At 36.9% G+C, this 17,352-nt stretch overlaps 1 protein-coding gene across 3 annotated transcripts in view; it reads right to left on the bottom strand.

Moving 5' to 3' along the window:
* Positions 1-17,352, bottom strand: part of TENM2 (teneurin transmembrane protein 2) — a gene marked incomplete at its 5' end in the record, with an annotated part of 567,758 nt that overhangs the window by 280,914 nt on the left and 269,492 nt on the right. The window contains one exon of one of the 3 annotated variants that reach the window (XM_082064051.1): positions 8,015-8,098. The exons of the other annotated variants lie outside the window; for them this stretch is intronic. Coding sequence (XP_081920177.1) covers positions 8,015-8,098 — 84 coding nt within the window. The remainder of the gene's footprint in view (positions 1-8,014; positions 8,099-17,352) is intronic. 3 annotated transcript variants of the gene reach the window in all.

The following is a 17,352-nucleotide window of genomic DNA, read 5'->3' as shown; positions in this document are numbered from 1 at the left end:
TTAATGTAAAAACCTTTAGTATGGGGAAGAGTTTGCAAGTAACAGTAACAGTTTAAAATAATTTACTGTCATAATTACCTCATTGCTTCTCTGTATTAAAGAATATCACGTAATCAATTTTGTTTTACTTACTGTTACGGCATTAGAGACTATAGAAATTTTGCCCCAGATGGAGTCCAGTTCAGAATAAAGCACATTGTATTTCCAATTCATAATCCAAACAAAAGAAAGTGCTGGTAAAAGCAAGTTACAGAAATTCACAAAAAAAGCTTGTCAGGCTCCCTCCACTTTTACCCTACGCAGCGATATAAGTAAACCTAACGTAAAGAATTATGGCACTAGTACAAAAAGTATGTAAATAATTTTTGGTTTTTAAATCAGTTTTTCTTGTCTCCCTCCTTATTCAAGTTTCACGGCATACATATGGGTATGAATAAGTAAGGGATTCTTCACCCTAACTTCATGCGCAGCAGCTTGAGAAATGGTTTAGATTAACATAAATGATAATACACATACATAAGGCTGTCTTTCAAAGAGGTTCGATAATTCGTAAATGCAATGTTTACACCGATCAGGTCAAGTGAAAAGGTTAGTAATATAAGTATTTAACTTATGTAAATCTGTTTATCACTGCTAAGGAACATGGGATGACTTCAAATGCTCACTATCTAATATAAGCAGCACATATTTAGTGCAACTTGCATTAATTCTCTTTCCAATTTTTAATTACTATGCAGTCTGTAAAGACAAAAATCCACGAAGATTGCTCTTTTTTTTTTCTTTTATCAGAACAATTAACATTAATCGCATATTACTTCACAGGCACTGCTTTTCTACACATTCATTACCAAAATAATAAATTGAATTAAGTTTGAATAAAAGTATTAAAATAAATTACAAGTACAAATGTTTACCCTTAAACGTACTTCTATCAATACTTCCTTAGCCAGTGTTCATAAGGAGGGAATGCAAAGCTTCATTTATACTCACTGTATGTCTCAAGACCACCCCCCCTAAAAAAAAAAAAAAAAAAAAAAGAATGGCAATTCCTTTCAAAATTGTGTATATTATGTTTTCCTTTCCAGATGTAATTTTCATTTTATACTGTATATAGTTTTACTTGCATATCTTGTCAAAACATTTTGTGAAACCATAAAAGGAGGACAAGCGTTTCACAGCATTAAACAGACCCTGATGGCAGGACGGGAAGACACTGAATTTGGTTTTCAGGTTTTTAAAGTTTTAAACAAAGAGTACAAAGAGTCTGAATTCACGTCTTTGTGGAGTCCATCCTGCTTTTTCACCAACTACAGAATAAAGTAGCCTTTTTTTTTTTTTCCCCCCAAAAAAGGATTTACAATCCATGGTTTTAATTTCTATCTCAAAATCTTAAAATTAAATGCCCAACTATCCATATGGAGGTCCAGGCATTTTATTTTTTGGTTTTATTAAAATCTGCTTACACTGATGAGAGCACAGGGACATACGATTTTGGCACAGTAAACACAGGTTTAACAGCCTAATTGCCTGGGTTTTGTATAGCGGATCATTATGTTAATGCTTCTGCAGTAAAGTGCTAAAGAGGAATTCCCACAACCAAGACTCCTCATTGCTGACAGAGACGGAAAAGGTAGGACACACTGGGGTTATTTGGGAAGAGAGGGTTCTTCAGGGACACAGGGCAGGAATCTTCAAACCAACAGGACTACCAGGTGTTACCAAAGGGGAGAAAACATGCCACAACACAAACTGCCATGAATTGTGTTTGTCTGAATAACCCAGGGACACCAGATGATTACATCTTGTCTTGCGACCTCGCTGGGAGGAAAGGCGGCTTCACAGGACAAAGGCAGATGCTATAAAAGTGCACAAGTCTGCTTGTATGTAGAATTTCTTATTGTACAGCATGCACCTGGATCTCGAGATAAAGCTCATTACTACTTTGGCAGTTGCAACGATGGCACTGCACACTGCGCTCCCTTAAGTACCTTCTCCTGTGGAACAGACCTGACACGGAGCCCACACGACACCTGACTCTGCTGTGTCTTCGCAGCCCCAGATTCACGGATGGGTGACAAAATGAGGCTTCCTCGGAGGATTAAGAATGTCAGTATGGGAAGCTTTTTGCTTTGGTAAAAGAAAGACCAAATGAGTTGTTTTCCATGATAACGAGTTATTTTGAAAAAATAAATACACACTTAACAGTTTTGATCCAATAATAAATTGACTCAAAATAAAAAATAAAGGGCATCAACATAGTTATTACTATATATATTTTGTAAGTTCCTTTTAGTAGTTTGATAATTCCTTCAGTTTCCTGAAAAAGTTTCACTTTTGGTTTTCCTAAAATTATGTCCACATTTAATCACCAAAAATGCACCTCCATCCCACAGCAGATGTGTCATTAACTATTTCTGAAAAAAACTGAAATAAAATCACCGAGCATGAGAATGCTATGGAATAAGTCAACAATAGCAGATGGTGTTTATTTTGTCACTGCTTGTGTTAAAAATTGCCACCTATTTCATCAGTTTCTTCAAGGTAGAAGCCTCTTGTAAAAAGCAGAAAAACTATTTTTTACAAGCTGTCACAAAACTCCTTACAATATAAGTTCTTGTTTTCATGGCTTCCAGTTTTCTAGGACATGGTGCAATACACAGGAGATCGGTTTGTATAAACCTGACAGGATGGAGTATTTTGCTAGCAGCTCAGTCTTTCAACACACAATCTGTTTTGTTTCTCAAGCAAATTTGCAAATTCTTTAGTTCAAATACCGGCATTTTCAAGACAAATTCTGTAACAAGTGTTAAGTCTGCTCCTCAGAGAGGCACCTGGTAGAACTGTCAGCTTGTTTGCTTCTAGGACCCAATACACAAGAGAGTTTTGCTTCCCTCTCAGAATTTCATACATTCTCATTATTTTATTTCATCACTCACTTTTGGCCTTGTGATTTACATTCTCTGGTTTTTCTTAACAAAACAGTATGCTGCACGAAGAGTAGCTGTACAACCTTGACTCGGCTCCTTAAAGAAACAATTGTTAAAATCCCACTATATAAGCAGGTTTTGCTCATGTATTTCTGAAATGATTTCTATTAAAATGGAAACCCAAAAGACCTCCCAGAAATGCAAACCCATATAATCCTCAGTAAGGCAAATCCATGTTGAAAGTAGCTAAGTGAACCAAATTCCTCACCACTCGATTTAAACAGAATTACTATAAGTACTATCCACAGTAGCCATACAAAGTATTTAAATTCAATTTTCAACAAGGTAAAGAACTTATTTACATCTGAGCGCTACTGGACATCCGTCTGTCATTCTCACTGATGATTTTAAATGTCATGCCAGGAAGAGACCATCCCCCTAAATCAAGCCCATTGCATTTTGTATCTAAGCATCCTAAATACAGGATAAAATACAGTCCATTTTCTTCCTCCAGAAAAATATATAATCTCTATCTAAGTTAAATTACAGTTCAATTGGTAACATCCCAAAATTACTTTAAGAACTTGCTTGCACATCACAGATCACAGAGATCTTTGAGATAGTTGTATGCTTGCTGCAACAACATATCAAATATGTAGCTTATTAACTATAGTCAATCAAGTCTCCTTCAGGTATTGACAAGATTACATAGGAATTCAGAGACTATGGAACCCACTACAATGTCCAGATTTGTATGTTCAAGATCATCATGTTGAAACAAACAGCAAAGATGCTTAAATCATACAACATAGCTGCAAAATGAACCAAAAGACGGGAAATGGTGGAAAAAAGGCTTCCTGTACAAACACTGTTATTGCACTCCGGTATATTTTTTAATTACTTGACTCGATCTTTTCTCCCTCCCTGTTAAGTCTTCTGTTGAACTGGTGGTTCAGGTTGGCTTGCACACATGATACAGGAACCGTTCCTTTTATCTTCATTACTCAATGAGAAGCACAGGCCTCTATTAGTGTTCTATTCAAATAATACTCTAAGCTGAGTGCTATCAAATTTCTTCTTTTGCTTTTATATATCACTCAACATTACAGTATCTGAATGCTTTAAAAAAGCAACCCAGGATATCTTTGTGTGTGTGTTGCTTTTGTTTGGTTTGGTTTGTGTGTGTTTTTCTTTCGGGGTTTGTTGTTTGCCTGATTTTGTTTTTAATTCTAGATGCTTAGTATGAGATAGATTTGGGATTTTTGTGTGTGTTTTTTTTGTGTGCTCTTTTTTTTTTTTTTAATTATTATTCTATTAAGAAATCTTCTCCCAAAAAAGGAGAAATCAGAAATAGTGAGATTTAGGTCTACTCCAAATACTCAGCAGGGGAGATATTTTCCTACAGGAGGCTTTTATCCTTTTTCTTTCCAGAGTCTGAACATGGATCTGAGAACAACCCTTCTGCCTGCATTTCTAAAGCACTGACCATTATAATACCCATGTGCAGCACTTAACCTCCTTCTTTCCCACCACCTCTTGCTCTGCACCAGCAGCATCTTTCTCCTTAGCAAACCAAAGGCTAAACAGATCAAACCCCCTAACATTTTATTAGAACACAGCAAAGCAATCCACTCACTAAGTGAGCCCTCTCAGTAACTGGGTACCTTTAAAATGAAAGGTCTGAGGGCTCTTCTCATGGTGATACAGAGAGTCCTCTTCTGCTGACACAACGTGCAGGCTGAAAGCTTTGCAACACTACTTGGATGCATTCTCAGCCAGCTGAGGCTTTAAACCAAGGTTAGTGCCATCTGTCCATTTTTGGCAGCATCCTGTGGCACTTTTTCAAAGGAACAGAGATAAAGCTTGGTTTTGGTCAGTTCCTTTGAATTATTAACAGAATAGATTTGGCCAACATCAAAGCCAGTCAGCATGTCTGGATCTCTAAGCCCACTGCACCTTTCTTTGCACTTTTAGAGCATGCAACGAACTGCTGTACCAGCTGTAACAGATTTTGTCTGTCCAAGTAATTAGACTCATACAAGTCATAAAAAGTACTCAGATTTCCTATTGCTTCTCTCAGTTCAATTATTTTCTGAAATTCATGTCACTGTCAAGCCAGAGGTGAGAATACTATCATCATATATTTTTGAGTTGCTATATAATTATTAATATATTCTCACGTTCTTCTTAATTTCTAGAGCCCTGCACAAATACAATACCAAAACTTAAAAGCAATATATAGATCAAATTGGTTTGAACTGGGAAGGGTATCAGGTTGTCAGGGAAGAGAACTAAACCAAAGCGAAACAATGTTTGATGAAAAGTCTCAAAGCTTCAAATGAGAAAAGACATTGTTCAGATGGATGCAATTTGTAGGGCGAAACCTTTCTTTGATGCTGGAAAATGCGCTCAAGTATTCTTTTGAGATTTAGCATGGCCTAAATAGCATAACCCATTCACTATACCTGTGCTAAAATCCTTTCTGCAACATCAGTAATCATAAATGCTTCAGAAATGCAGAGATATACAAGAACATTTCCATTCTTTATTAATTTCATCTTTATTGCCAACCATAACATGTCACCTCGGGCAATTTTTAATATTATGTACCAGCATTATGGAAATTTAATTGCTCTACCAAATGCTCTGACTCCCACTCTTCTAAGAGACATGGAAATACAAAAATCAGTCCTTATCTCCAGTTTGAAAACATGCTGAGCATTCGTGGGTTGCATTAACTATGAAATGGTCACAAATACTCATCACTTTCCAGAGCCTGATGTAAGAAACTTGCTGATGACACCAAGTTGGGAGGGAGTGTCGACCTGCTGGAAGGCAGGAGGGCTCTGCAGAGGGATCTGGACAGACTGGAAAAATGGGCTGATTCCAATGGGATGAAGTTCAATAAGGCCAAGTGCCGGGTGCTGCACTTTGGTCACAACAACCCCCTGCAGCGCTCCAGGCCGGGCACAGAGTGGCTGGAGAGCAGTCAGGCAGAAAGGGACCTGGGGGTGCTAATGGACAGGAAGCTCAACATGAGCCATCAGTGTGCCCAGGTGGCCAAAAAGGCCAATGGTATCCTGTCCTGTATCAAAAATAGCGTGGTCAGCAGGACAAGGGCAGTGATCCTTCCCCTGTACTCTGCATTGGTGAGGCCACACCTGGAGTATTGTGTTCAGTTCTGGGCCCCTCAGTTCAGGAAAGACATTGAAGTGCTGGAGCGAGTCCAGAGAAGAGCAACAAGACTGGGGAAGGGACTTGAGCATAAGACCTATGGGGAGAGGCTGACGGAGCTGGGGTTGTTTAGTCTAGAGAAGAGGAGGCTTAGAGGTGACCTCATCACTCTCTAGAACTACCTGAAGGGAAGTTATAGCCAGGTGGGGATTGGTCTCTTCTCCCAGGCAGTTAGCAATAGGACAAGGGGGCATGGGCTTAAACTCTGCCAGGGAAAATTTAGGCTGGATATTAGAAAGAAATTCTTTACAGAGAGAGTGGTCAGGCATTGGAATGGCTGCCCAGGGAGGTGGTGGACTCGCCGTCCCTGGAGGTTTTTAAACTGAGATTGGACATGGCACTTAGTGCCATGATCTAATAAAAGGACTAGAGTTGGACCAAGGGTTGGACTCGATGATCTCTGAGGTCTTTTCCAACCCAATCGATTCTGTGATTCTGTGATTCTGTGAAACTGTCACAGTATTTGCTCAGACACTGTTTGAGAGTCTAAACATAACTTCACTCACTAGTTTTTACCAACAATTATGGAAAGAAGTCTATCAGAAAATCCAACTGGGGGTGACAAGAAAACCTTGGTATGTGTCTCATTCAAATAGTAAGCAGGCAGAATACTATTCCTGGTTAGGGCCCTAATTTGGCAAAGCCCAACTGCAAAGGTAACTTTCTTGTATGTAACTAGGTCGTGGCTGCAATCGAAGAAAAGAGTGAAATATCAAAATATCTCTTTCATCTCATTAGGCAGTCAAATACAGGGCTAAAATTGCAGTGCTGATGACAAAAGACCTTATAAAAATGCCCCCTGCTGAATTAGTAAGGGCATATCCTAATGCTACAGTTAGTATAAACACACATACCCAATGAATGAAAACCACTATTTGAATTTAAGAAGCGTCAAGAGGAAGATGTCACCGAATCATTATCTTTGTATTAAAATTCCTTAAGATGTCTTTGGCTTTAAACTAATACAGCTTATTATTTTTTTTTTCTTTTGCTAAAAAGTACATTACAAGCTTTTTTTCAAACATCCTCCTCCCAAAGGAGTTGTGCTCTCAGGGAAGCAAAAAGTATGTGTGTGGGGGGAATAGGGGTGCTTCTTAAAAACAAGCAAATAAATGACAAAAACAAAACAAAAAACACAAAACAAAAATCCCCCAAACAAAACAAACCCCAACAAACCTCTATCAATGAGGTCACTTCCTACAAAACCAAAAAAATCCAACAAAACCTCAATTGTTTTGCACAGCCCTTAAGCTGCAAAACTTCACTATGACACCAAGTGTGACTGTCTGAATCTGCAACTCTTAGATCAAATAAATTCAAATCAGGACTAAAGATGAACAGAGCTATTACTAAACCTTTCATTAGAAAGTCAGATTTAAGAATTGCTGAAGCAACACAGATCACACGCAAGCTTTTACCAATGGGATAAAACGTATGTAATTGCCTTTGTGGAAATACTACTAACTACAGGTACCATACTGTTTTAAACCATGTCTGTGTGTCTGGCACCTCTTACATGTCGTCCTCTCCATGCGAGGTGCCCAGTGCCGTGAAGCAACGTCAGCTCAGGGAAAGGGCAGCTCCTTCACCACCCACTGAGGACTCCCAGTAAAAAACCCACCTTTACTTAGTTCAATCCAATCAAACTGATTGCAAAGTATAAAAGAGAAATAAGGAATAAGGTTTATACAACAGAATATAAATACCCACAAGGAGAAATCAAAGAAAAAAATCACTCAGAACATAATAAGCAGAACATAAACAGAACTAAATTAATCACTGCAAAAGCCACAAATTCTAAACTAGTTTCTAAGTTTACAAGGAATACAATTTAAGCAAGATAAAAACCTTACGTATTAGAGAGTTCTTTGTCTCAGCCAGCTGCTGCCAGCTTGTCTGTCTGTCTTTCAATTTCTCAGAAAGGTGTGTGTGAAAATCTAAATGAAATAAAACAAATAGGTTTTAGAGACGGCTCTTTTCCTCCTTTTCTTCCATTCCATTCACCCCTGGTGTAAAACAGTCAACAGAACGTTTCTCCTCCTCCCACCCAAAGCATCTCTGAATAACAAAAATACATTATTTATTATTATCTAGAGATCGACAACTCTTATCTTGTTATCAATGACATATAAAAAGGTCTATTGAGTAGCAACAGTTCTGGTGAAATCTTATCCTTTGCAGGAGGTACAAATACCCACTGTTGGGATCATTAACCATGAAAAAGCATAGAGTGCATATGAGTCTATCTATAATACATGTATTAGAATTTAATCTGAATTCCATGAGAGTTTCCACACATGCTGAACAGTATATATTTAAGATCATACTATCTTATTTTCAGTGCATTACCTATTACTCCTATTGCCATGTGAGAATTTTTATTAGCTAAAACCAGACCCTTAAGATACATTTGGACAATGGGCACTTTCAGCTGTAATAAATCACTTTTCACATATTTCATGCAGCAGCATGAGGACTTTTGCATTGATCATCAACATAAACAGGCTCATTCTGCAGTTTTATTTTTTTTATCTTTTTTTTCATCTCAAAAACTCTCCAGTTTTAGGACAGATTTCAATATATAGGGAAAAAATCATTTAGCTTTGAAAAGTCTTTCTCTTTGACTAAAAAGAAAACAGCTTAAATTTGGTTATACAACTTAGTCAAATATACCTGGATCTTGAAAACATGAAATAATTAGGGAGTCCTCTTACATTTGAAAAGCACAAAATCAATTGAAAATTTTTAAGTACATAATAACAAGACAGTTTTTAGATATAGTAAACAAGAAACATAATACCTATTTTTATTTACATGAATTTCCTTGCAAAAAACAATGAAACGACAGGCCTAATAACTAACATATGGTCACTTCAATTCTTGTTCTTTACTGCCTTTATGGCTTTGTTGGGAAATTATTTTACTTGTTATATCTCAGGGTCAAATCTTTACTTTTTATAAGATAATAGTTTAATATTGTACCCAAGACTCACCAGTATCAACAACAAAAATGTGTTCTGTATACCAGAATAATTTATGACATGCAAAGAAGAAAAGATAATGCATTGGCACTTAGGGATATAAAGACAGCCGATCAAAACAACAGTAAATAAAGCACTTTAAATGCTAAAGATGTAAGACAATTAATTAGCTATTTGTTAGGAGCATAAATATTCTGGATCTAAAGGGTCTGCAACAGAAATAATGTGAACGAATCACAGCTCCTAAGTTTTACATTACTGATTTTTGGGGTAAAAAGTAATTTTAAGGGACAAGTTATACTTTTACATACAATAAAAAACAAAGAGAGTTTACTAAGCAGGATAAACATCACCTTTCTACACACGAAATTCAAGTTCGATGTGGTATGACTATAAGCCATTTTTCAATATTTTGGCTAATTAGTTCAGCTTTACTTTTGATGACACAAGACCTTTGATTTAAAGAGCAAGGAAGATAAACCAAGAGATTTTCAGGAACACTCCACTGGAATATGGTTCTAAGAACAACATGCAAGTGAAATAAAGATACGTGAGGTGCAGAGCACAAAGATTATCAATATAAAAACGCTGGTAAATAAATAAATAATTGCAAATTTATTAATTTTGGTGTTACCAGCAATTTTCCCAACAACATAATACTAAAAGTTGATGAGATTATTTTCATATTTTTCATAGTTCTTTGCAATTTTACAGGTTCTGTTATATCTCACCCTATAATCTTCAAATTTTTGAAATATTTACTGTTTCTACTTTTTGTTTTGTTTTAAGTTTTGCTTTCATTTCTTTTTCTAGAGGAAAAAACAGAATCTATCAACAGCTTATCCATTGACACGTTATCATGTTACCCTTTAAGCTTGCGTATGCTACTGAATCTGCTGTTTTCTCTTTTTACCTGTCTGTGGTCACCATGGCATATTTGATCCTCACAGTTACACAGGGTACAATGAGGACAACAAACTGCTCCCCAAAGGAACGTCTTTTTGATGTGAAACATTAAAATTAATGGCTAAAACATAAGTTTCCAAGCTCTTTTTCTCCAACAATTAAAAAAACCCCACAAGTTTGTTACCAATGCCCAAAGGAAAGAATAATTTAAATGCTGAGACACTTTAAAAATAGTGTCATCTGAAGGGAAGTCTCCATGGGTATCACCTTCCTTTGACACTCACAGGGAGTTAAACCTAATTGCGTTTAGGGTTATCTCTAGCAGCTACACTCAGAATCAAACATCCTCATGAGGACTATTGTTCTAACTAATCTACTTATTAGGCTTTTATTCAGATTTAATACAGTCTTTTATAAAAAAAAAAAAACCTCAAAGGGATAGTAATAGATTTTGCAATTATCAGATAGGAAATAAGAGACCATGACCTACAATCTTTGGCCTTGCCAAAAATCAGGAAAAAAAAAAAAAAAAAAAATTAAATCTTTACATCATTAACTTTAGTCCCTATCAGACACCACACTGTATATCCAGAAAAAGCTTAACGGTGTGAATTCACTCTGCTTTCCTCTTATATATTCTTCTAGAACACAAACCCTGCGATGTCCACAGGTCCATTTGCTGCTACAGTGACTGACAGAGAGAAAGAAATCTGCTTTCTGTACCGCACTTCCAGAGATGAAGGAGCAGCAGTTTTTGGCTTGCTGTGTCAAGTCCCAGTTTCAGTTAAAAATCAATACCAACCCAGCTAATTTGAATTAATAGTACAAATGCTAGCAATGCTTTTCGAAAATCTAGAAAGCAAACAGTGCAATTGCTAAAGCAGCTTCCTGTGAGGTACATGATGTCCAGACTAGCTGCTCGTCTTCTGCACATCACTAAGCAAACTGATTTTCTTCTTGCAGTAGCCTCTTCAGAAACTGATACTCTGCTTCCACCACTCTGCTGCTTTTTAACGTTTATCTAATGTCTCTCGCACCCCAACAGTCTCCCACTTGGCCTGGCACTCTGACAAGACCTACAGGACACCTTCTTGCTGTTTGACAGAGAGGCTGATGAGGAACGGTTGTCATTATGCTCCCCATTTTCATTCCCTCTCTGTCACTATGCCATGTAACCGGCAACCAGGAGGCACCTGAACATCCACAGTCAGAGGTCCCGCTCCACAGGGTCCCACCACAGAGTACTCCTGGACCCCATGGTACATGTCCTTCTCATAGCAATGAGGGTCATCACCAAAGATGGTGTTGATCCTTAATTAATGAGCTGGCCTAACAATGACTCGTAACTGCTACCCACCCAGGAAGAAGTACCACTCCTGTCTCTTCTTTCTCTCTTCCACTCCCCCAAGTTGTTTTCTTCCTTGGGAATTTTCCTTTCATAGTCCTGCTTGAATGGATGCTCCCACCTATGCACTATGAAGTTTCAATCATACTAGTTAAGTCCAGTATTCTGGAATTTCACTTTTTAACATTCCAAACAGGCATCACTAAAAGCTTGGCTACCAATCATACAGTATATGCTCCACCCTTTAAGACGATACCACATTGTTTATGACTTTATTTTTTTTTTTTTTACACTATGAAACCTTTTTGCATTTTATAAGGCTTGCTTCTTTCCATCCATAACTCTTTTGCCTCTCTGTCAACATTATTCCAGAAAATAACTGTGGAACTTCAAATACGAGCAGAGCCTCAATATCCTCCCATTTTCCCATTGTTCCCATTTTTCCTCTTCTATTTATCAAAGTGGCATAACACAATTTTTACTGGTAATAAACAATAAAAAGATGGTTTATTTTTATAAACTAGCACTTCAAAAGCACTAAAAAGAGGTCCTAGAAATAAATACCCTTAATTTCTCAAGTTGCTTCCCCTCCTTGCCAATATTCACACAAAAAGACCCAGTAATGAACGCTTGCTCCATTTCTATCACACCTACATGACTGAGTTGTCCCAGTTGTTTCCAATTTCTTCTCTATTGAATACTGTCAACAAGCAGAAGGTGCTCTTCTCTTAGTACATTTTCATTGCTATTTGCTCAATGTTTATTACTAATCATTGTGGTTTTTGAGGAACAGGACAGAAACTGTAACAACTGACAGAACACTCAGTACTGGGCAGGTCAAAGCTCCACGTTTCTCTCAGCCCTTTTGCCTTTTGTTTCCTCATCACATTCTCCCTTAATATTTTGGATCAAGCATACTAGAGAGACATAAGAAATGCAGCACTCTTAACATACCATTTCTGGAGGCAAATAATGATTATGACGAAATCAGAAAAAAAAATCAGTAATACAAAAATCATGCACAGAAGTAGGGCAATATGAACTGTTCTGTAATCAAAGAGTCACACTACTTTTCTTCTCCTATATTGTCTTGACAGAAATACTGTCTGGTGTTTGACTTTATTACGTTGCATTGCGCATCTTATATCCAGTGTTTTTTTTCAGATCTTTTACAAAAGTTGTATTATTAATTTTTCTCTCAAACATACTCAACAAACCAGTTAAAAAAAGCTTTACCTGCATAGTACACTAGCAGCTCTCAAGCAGAATTATTCTCTGATACAAAACATTGACAATGCATATTTTATTTTTTAAAAGTATACATTTAAATATGTTAACACACCACCAAGTAGTCACACAAGCATGACCACTGCTACAAAGGAAAATGCTCTAATATTAGTTCAAGTACATTTGAAAGTCTGTTATAGTCCAGTGAACTCAACAGCAAATGCACCATTTTCTCTCTCTGCTGTCTACCAAAGGTAAGGTTACAAAATGGGAGTCAGAATTTTTGATTCACACTGCTATTCATCATGTCCTAAATATTACCAAACATGACCAGCAACAGGTCTACTGCACTAGGAGCTGGATTTTCAAAGTGCATTGTCTCTTAAAAAGAATCAACCAAGCAATTGGTCACATTAGAGACAACAGTACAGGACTTAAAATGACAAATACCTTCATTTTGTATTTTCATTTCCTATGGACTAATAAAAGCATTAGTATGTACTAGTACTGTAAAACCACAGGGACATGCATGATTCAGAGCACCACTTCCTAGAGCGCATAGATGCGTCTACTCCTTTGTGCAGAAGTCTGTCTACACTTAGGAACTGAAAATGAACTAACACTAAATTACAAATGGATTTTAGACAAATTAAAAGGTTTCAACTTGTCTTATTTCCAAAAATAATTAAATATAGGTCCTCTTAAGTCCAAACAAATATGTCAACACAGGAGTTCCAATCAAATTCACAATACCACTTTAAAATAACGCCACAAGATCCCTGATCATTTGCATGCATCTTCTCAAAAGCCCCTGAACAGCCAAGCCCCAACATCTAAAACATCCATAATCACCTCTAAATTCCACACAAAATAAAATTCACATCAAAACAAAAACCATAAGTGAAACTTCATAATGCTTTTTTCTCTCAAGCTGTCTCCTCCTGGTTTTGTTTTACTTTGCTTTTTAAAGTAACGGTCAATTTAACAACTATCACTTCATGCCATTAGGAATGGGTTAGTATCCCCATATGGGTCAATGACTCAGCTACAGGTCAATATCCCCATAATTTATAAAACCATAAGCCACAATTCTCATGGGAAAAAAATTATTAAAAACTAAGAAAAGCTTCAATCTCAGGTAGCAACAACAGGTACTCTAAGGTTGCTTTCTCTTTCTTTAATACCTCTTCCATGTAAGCCTTTCTCCAAAATAACACCTACTATTACTTCAGCCTCTGTTCTAACAACTTTGTTTTTAGATCAATGACTTATACCTGGAAAGAACAGTATCTGAATTATTAGGTTAATGAGGAAAAATCAATTTACTCCAGTAAGGACTATAGAGTTCCTGGTGAAAGTTTGTATCACTTTTTCAAATCCAGGTATTTGAAGAACAAAGCAATAAGGAAAATCAGTATACTTACATAAATATGGTAACACAACTCACATTAACCAAGTTTTACAACAAAAGTGGTCAGGGACAAAGTTTACATTTAGAGGGGACTACATGTATCGTACTGCAACCAACCAACACTTCAGTTAAAGCACCTCCTGCTGTTCTTGGTCACTTTTGGCAACACACAAAACTGTGTAAATAAAAACTGTACAGAGAAGGATAAAAAGATTTTAGAGGGTTCTAAAAAAAAATCCTTAAAAAGAATTTTTCTCCTTATTGTAGGAGACTGTACTTTTTCAGCTTGAAAGTGTAAATAATAAGTCAACCAAAATGCTACAGTAAAAATTATCTGCCACATACTACTCCGCTGCTTCTTTTGTAAGAGAAAACCCCAAATGTAGCTCCTCTTGGTAAGACTAATTTATCAGTGGCTGATGGAGCACTGGATATAGCATTGTGACAGCTGTGAAATAAACATTAAGGGATGCACAAAACAATGAAAGGAGGTTTTCCAGTACAAGCATCCAACTCTAACAGCGATAAATTATTACAACCACAAGCTGGGTGTTGTGTCACCCACCCCTCCTCCAAAACAAACAAACAAAAAAGCAAACCACCAAAACATGTTTTCTTCTGTCAAAAGAACAGTGGAAAGCTACGACATACGGACAGAAAAGTTAAGAAGGACCAAAGTGCTATCATGTTGGTGCTACTGACATATTAGGCATTTTGTTTCAAAGACCCAAATAGGCCTTACGTCATCCTGTATGCTTCTAACACTGTGGCTTATTGTTCATGTAAATTAAGAAGCCCCTAAAAACATAAAGAGAACCTAAACCAAGTACATAAAGTTGTGTTCCTAGGGGGCTGGTCATTGAGATCAACATTCTAGCAAGAGTAATGCTTTACAAAACAAAAAAGCTGCTAAAATAGTAAACTCAGCATCTTTCTCATTATACAGTTATGTTCTTCAATGTTAAGAAGTATTTTTTCTTTAATTGTGATGGCAAGTTAATTAATTCATGAGGCTCAACCACCTTGAGACCTACTTGTACTGATTTCTCTTGCTACAGCAAGTTCAATTACTGAAAAAAAGAAAAAAAAAAATCAACTTACAGTTTTCACGTAATTTAGCTGGTAAAATCTCGTTTTCCATCTCTGCTTGTAAACAGTTTTGAAGAACTAAGAACTGACACACAATTCACAAGAAGACACGTAGACAAACTTACTGTGTTATTTGTTGGGGAAAAAAAATTACAAAGGACAAGTTATCAATCTCAAATTTTACCAGGTATCTCTTCAGCCTCTAGAATGAGATCAACTATAACTTTGAAACAAATGTATTCTCAGTACCCTTTGACAAAGAATGTAAGTACAACCTGTAGAGAGTTGGATAAAAGATCTTTCGTCACATCTCTAACCTAAGGAAAAGTATAAAACCAGAGTAATCATACAAAAATAATCCTTTGGAATAGCCTCCAAATGCCAGGAGTTTCTCTCAGATTTCTTAAAATTTTTATTCAACAGCCCTGGATTGATTTTTCTTCCATCAATTAGAATAATAAAATCATTTAGGCTGGAAAAGATGCTTAAGATCATCAAGTCCAACCATGGATTGAGTCCAACTGTAATTCTTCCAGTCTGTCTTTGAATCACTGTAAATTGTTAGCATTTACAAAGTCCAGGGACAAGAGGTCCAACAACCTCCCGGAATGTTACATGAAAAAGTAGACTTTTTGTTCATTTCGCATCTGCCATTTGCTAGTTTGATATTGTATAGTTATCTCGCCCCCCACCCCCCACGCAGACTCCAGCCATGTCACGAGTCACTGGTTGTTCTACACTAAAGAATATTAAAATATTAAAGTCATCCTTCACAAGGAAAATATGCCATACCCATCTCACTAGCTCTGACCTTCTGCAGTTCCACTGTATCATTTTTAAATGGAAAAATGAGAATTGAACATACTATTCAAGGTACAGACATCCCACCCCTTTATACAACAGCAGTGATGATATCTTCTGTTCTGTTCTTTACATAAACCTTCCATAGGCTCCTCTTGTTCGTTTTAAGAAAGGGGTTGTTTGCATTATTGTAATATCATATGGATACCTTTTCACAGGACTGTCCATGGTTTCACTAATATCCCTTAACTGAATAATAACAGACAATTCAGAGCCCATCATATTTCCTCATCAGTTATCAACGTCAACTGCTGTTTTCTCTCCACCCACTCAGCATCATGAGATTCTTCAGGAAATTTTTCACTGTCTTTGTCTTCACTACCCTGGATAACACTTTTAGCATACAGAAAGCTATTCCCTCAGAATGTATCTGTTTTCCCAACTAATTTAAAAAATAAACCACCAAAATTAAGGTTTCCCCACAAATAGAACAACAAAACGCAGGAGGAGGCTGTAACACACAAAACCCCTGACAAATTCAGCTCTTTTATGTAACAAGGGTACATTTACCTTACACATCATTGTAGCTGCTTCCCTCTGCACACAACATAGGCTGGTACTGGATACACTCATCTCTTTCCTGATAGACAGAATCCAGCCTTAAGGACTCTGCCCAGCTTCCACAAACCGAGCAGCTTATACAAGAGCCAGGAGAATTGCCTGGACACGGCAGACATACATAAACATATTACAAGTTCATGCTGTGCACCGTGAGAGAGAAAGTATTAGAGACAACGACTCAGATAACATTTTAGAGTTAATAAATGTAGATGATACTTTCTACGTGTACCAGAAGGATATTTATGATGTGAGAAACACAATATTGTCTATCTAAGCTACAAATACTGAGTCAGGTGGTCAGTGACCTAGCTATCTTTTCATTTCAAGTGTATTTTTAGTTATTCCCTGTTAATTTATGTTTTCATTACAACCTCATGGATACATCTTTTTGAAGTCTGCTGGAGACTGAATGGACATACAATGCTCTGTAAAGAATACCTAGGCATTTTCACCCAGTGTTCTCGCTCTCTCAAAGTCATACTTCTAATAGCAGCTCAAATGAAGAGAAAAGCACCACCATTTGTTTAACTCTTTATCTTTCCTTCACAGGAATTTAAAAGTAAGCGTGAAATAGAATCAACACCAACAAATGGATACACTGGTAGTGGGGTCTGATGATGACGATCACCAAAGGACAAGAGACCACAGTACTCTCTACTTGCTGCCAGAGCATTCTGCAGTTGGCAATGCTAACAGTGTTCTGTACATCTTTTTGCAACTGAATTTTTATAGAAGTACTTTTAAAATCATCCCATTATCTATAACAAAGTGGTATAATTCATTTCTGTAACCTTGTGGAATGGCACATAA

The sequence above is a fragment of the Streptopelia decaocto genome, assembly GCF_964273445.1.
Source record: "Streptopelia decaocto genome assembly, chromosome: 12".
Classification (NCBI taxonomy): Eukaryota; Metazoa; Chordata; class Aves; order Columbiformes; family Columbidae; genus Streptopelia; species Streptopelia decaocto.
The sequence above is the reverse complement of the archived record's forward strand: the minus strand, read 5'-3'. Positions and strand labels throughout refer to the sequence as shown.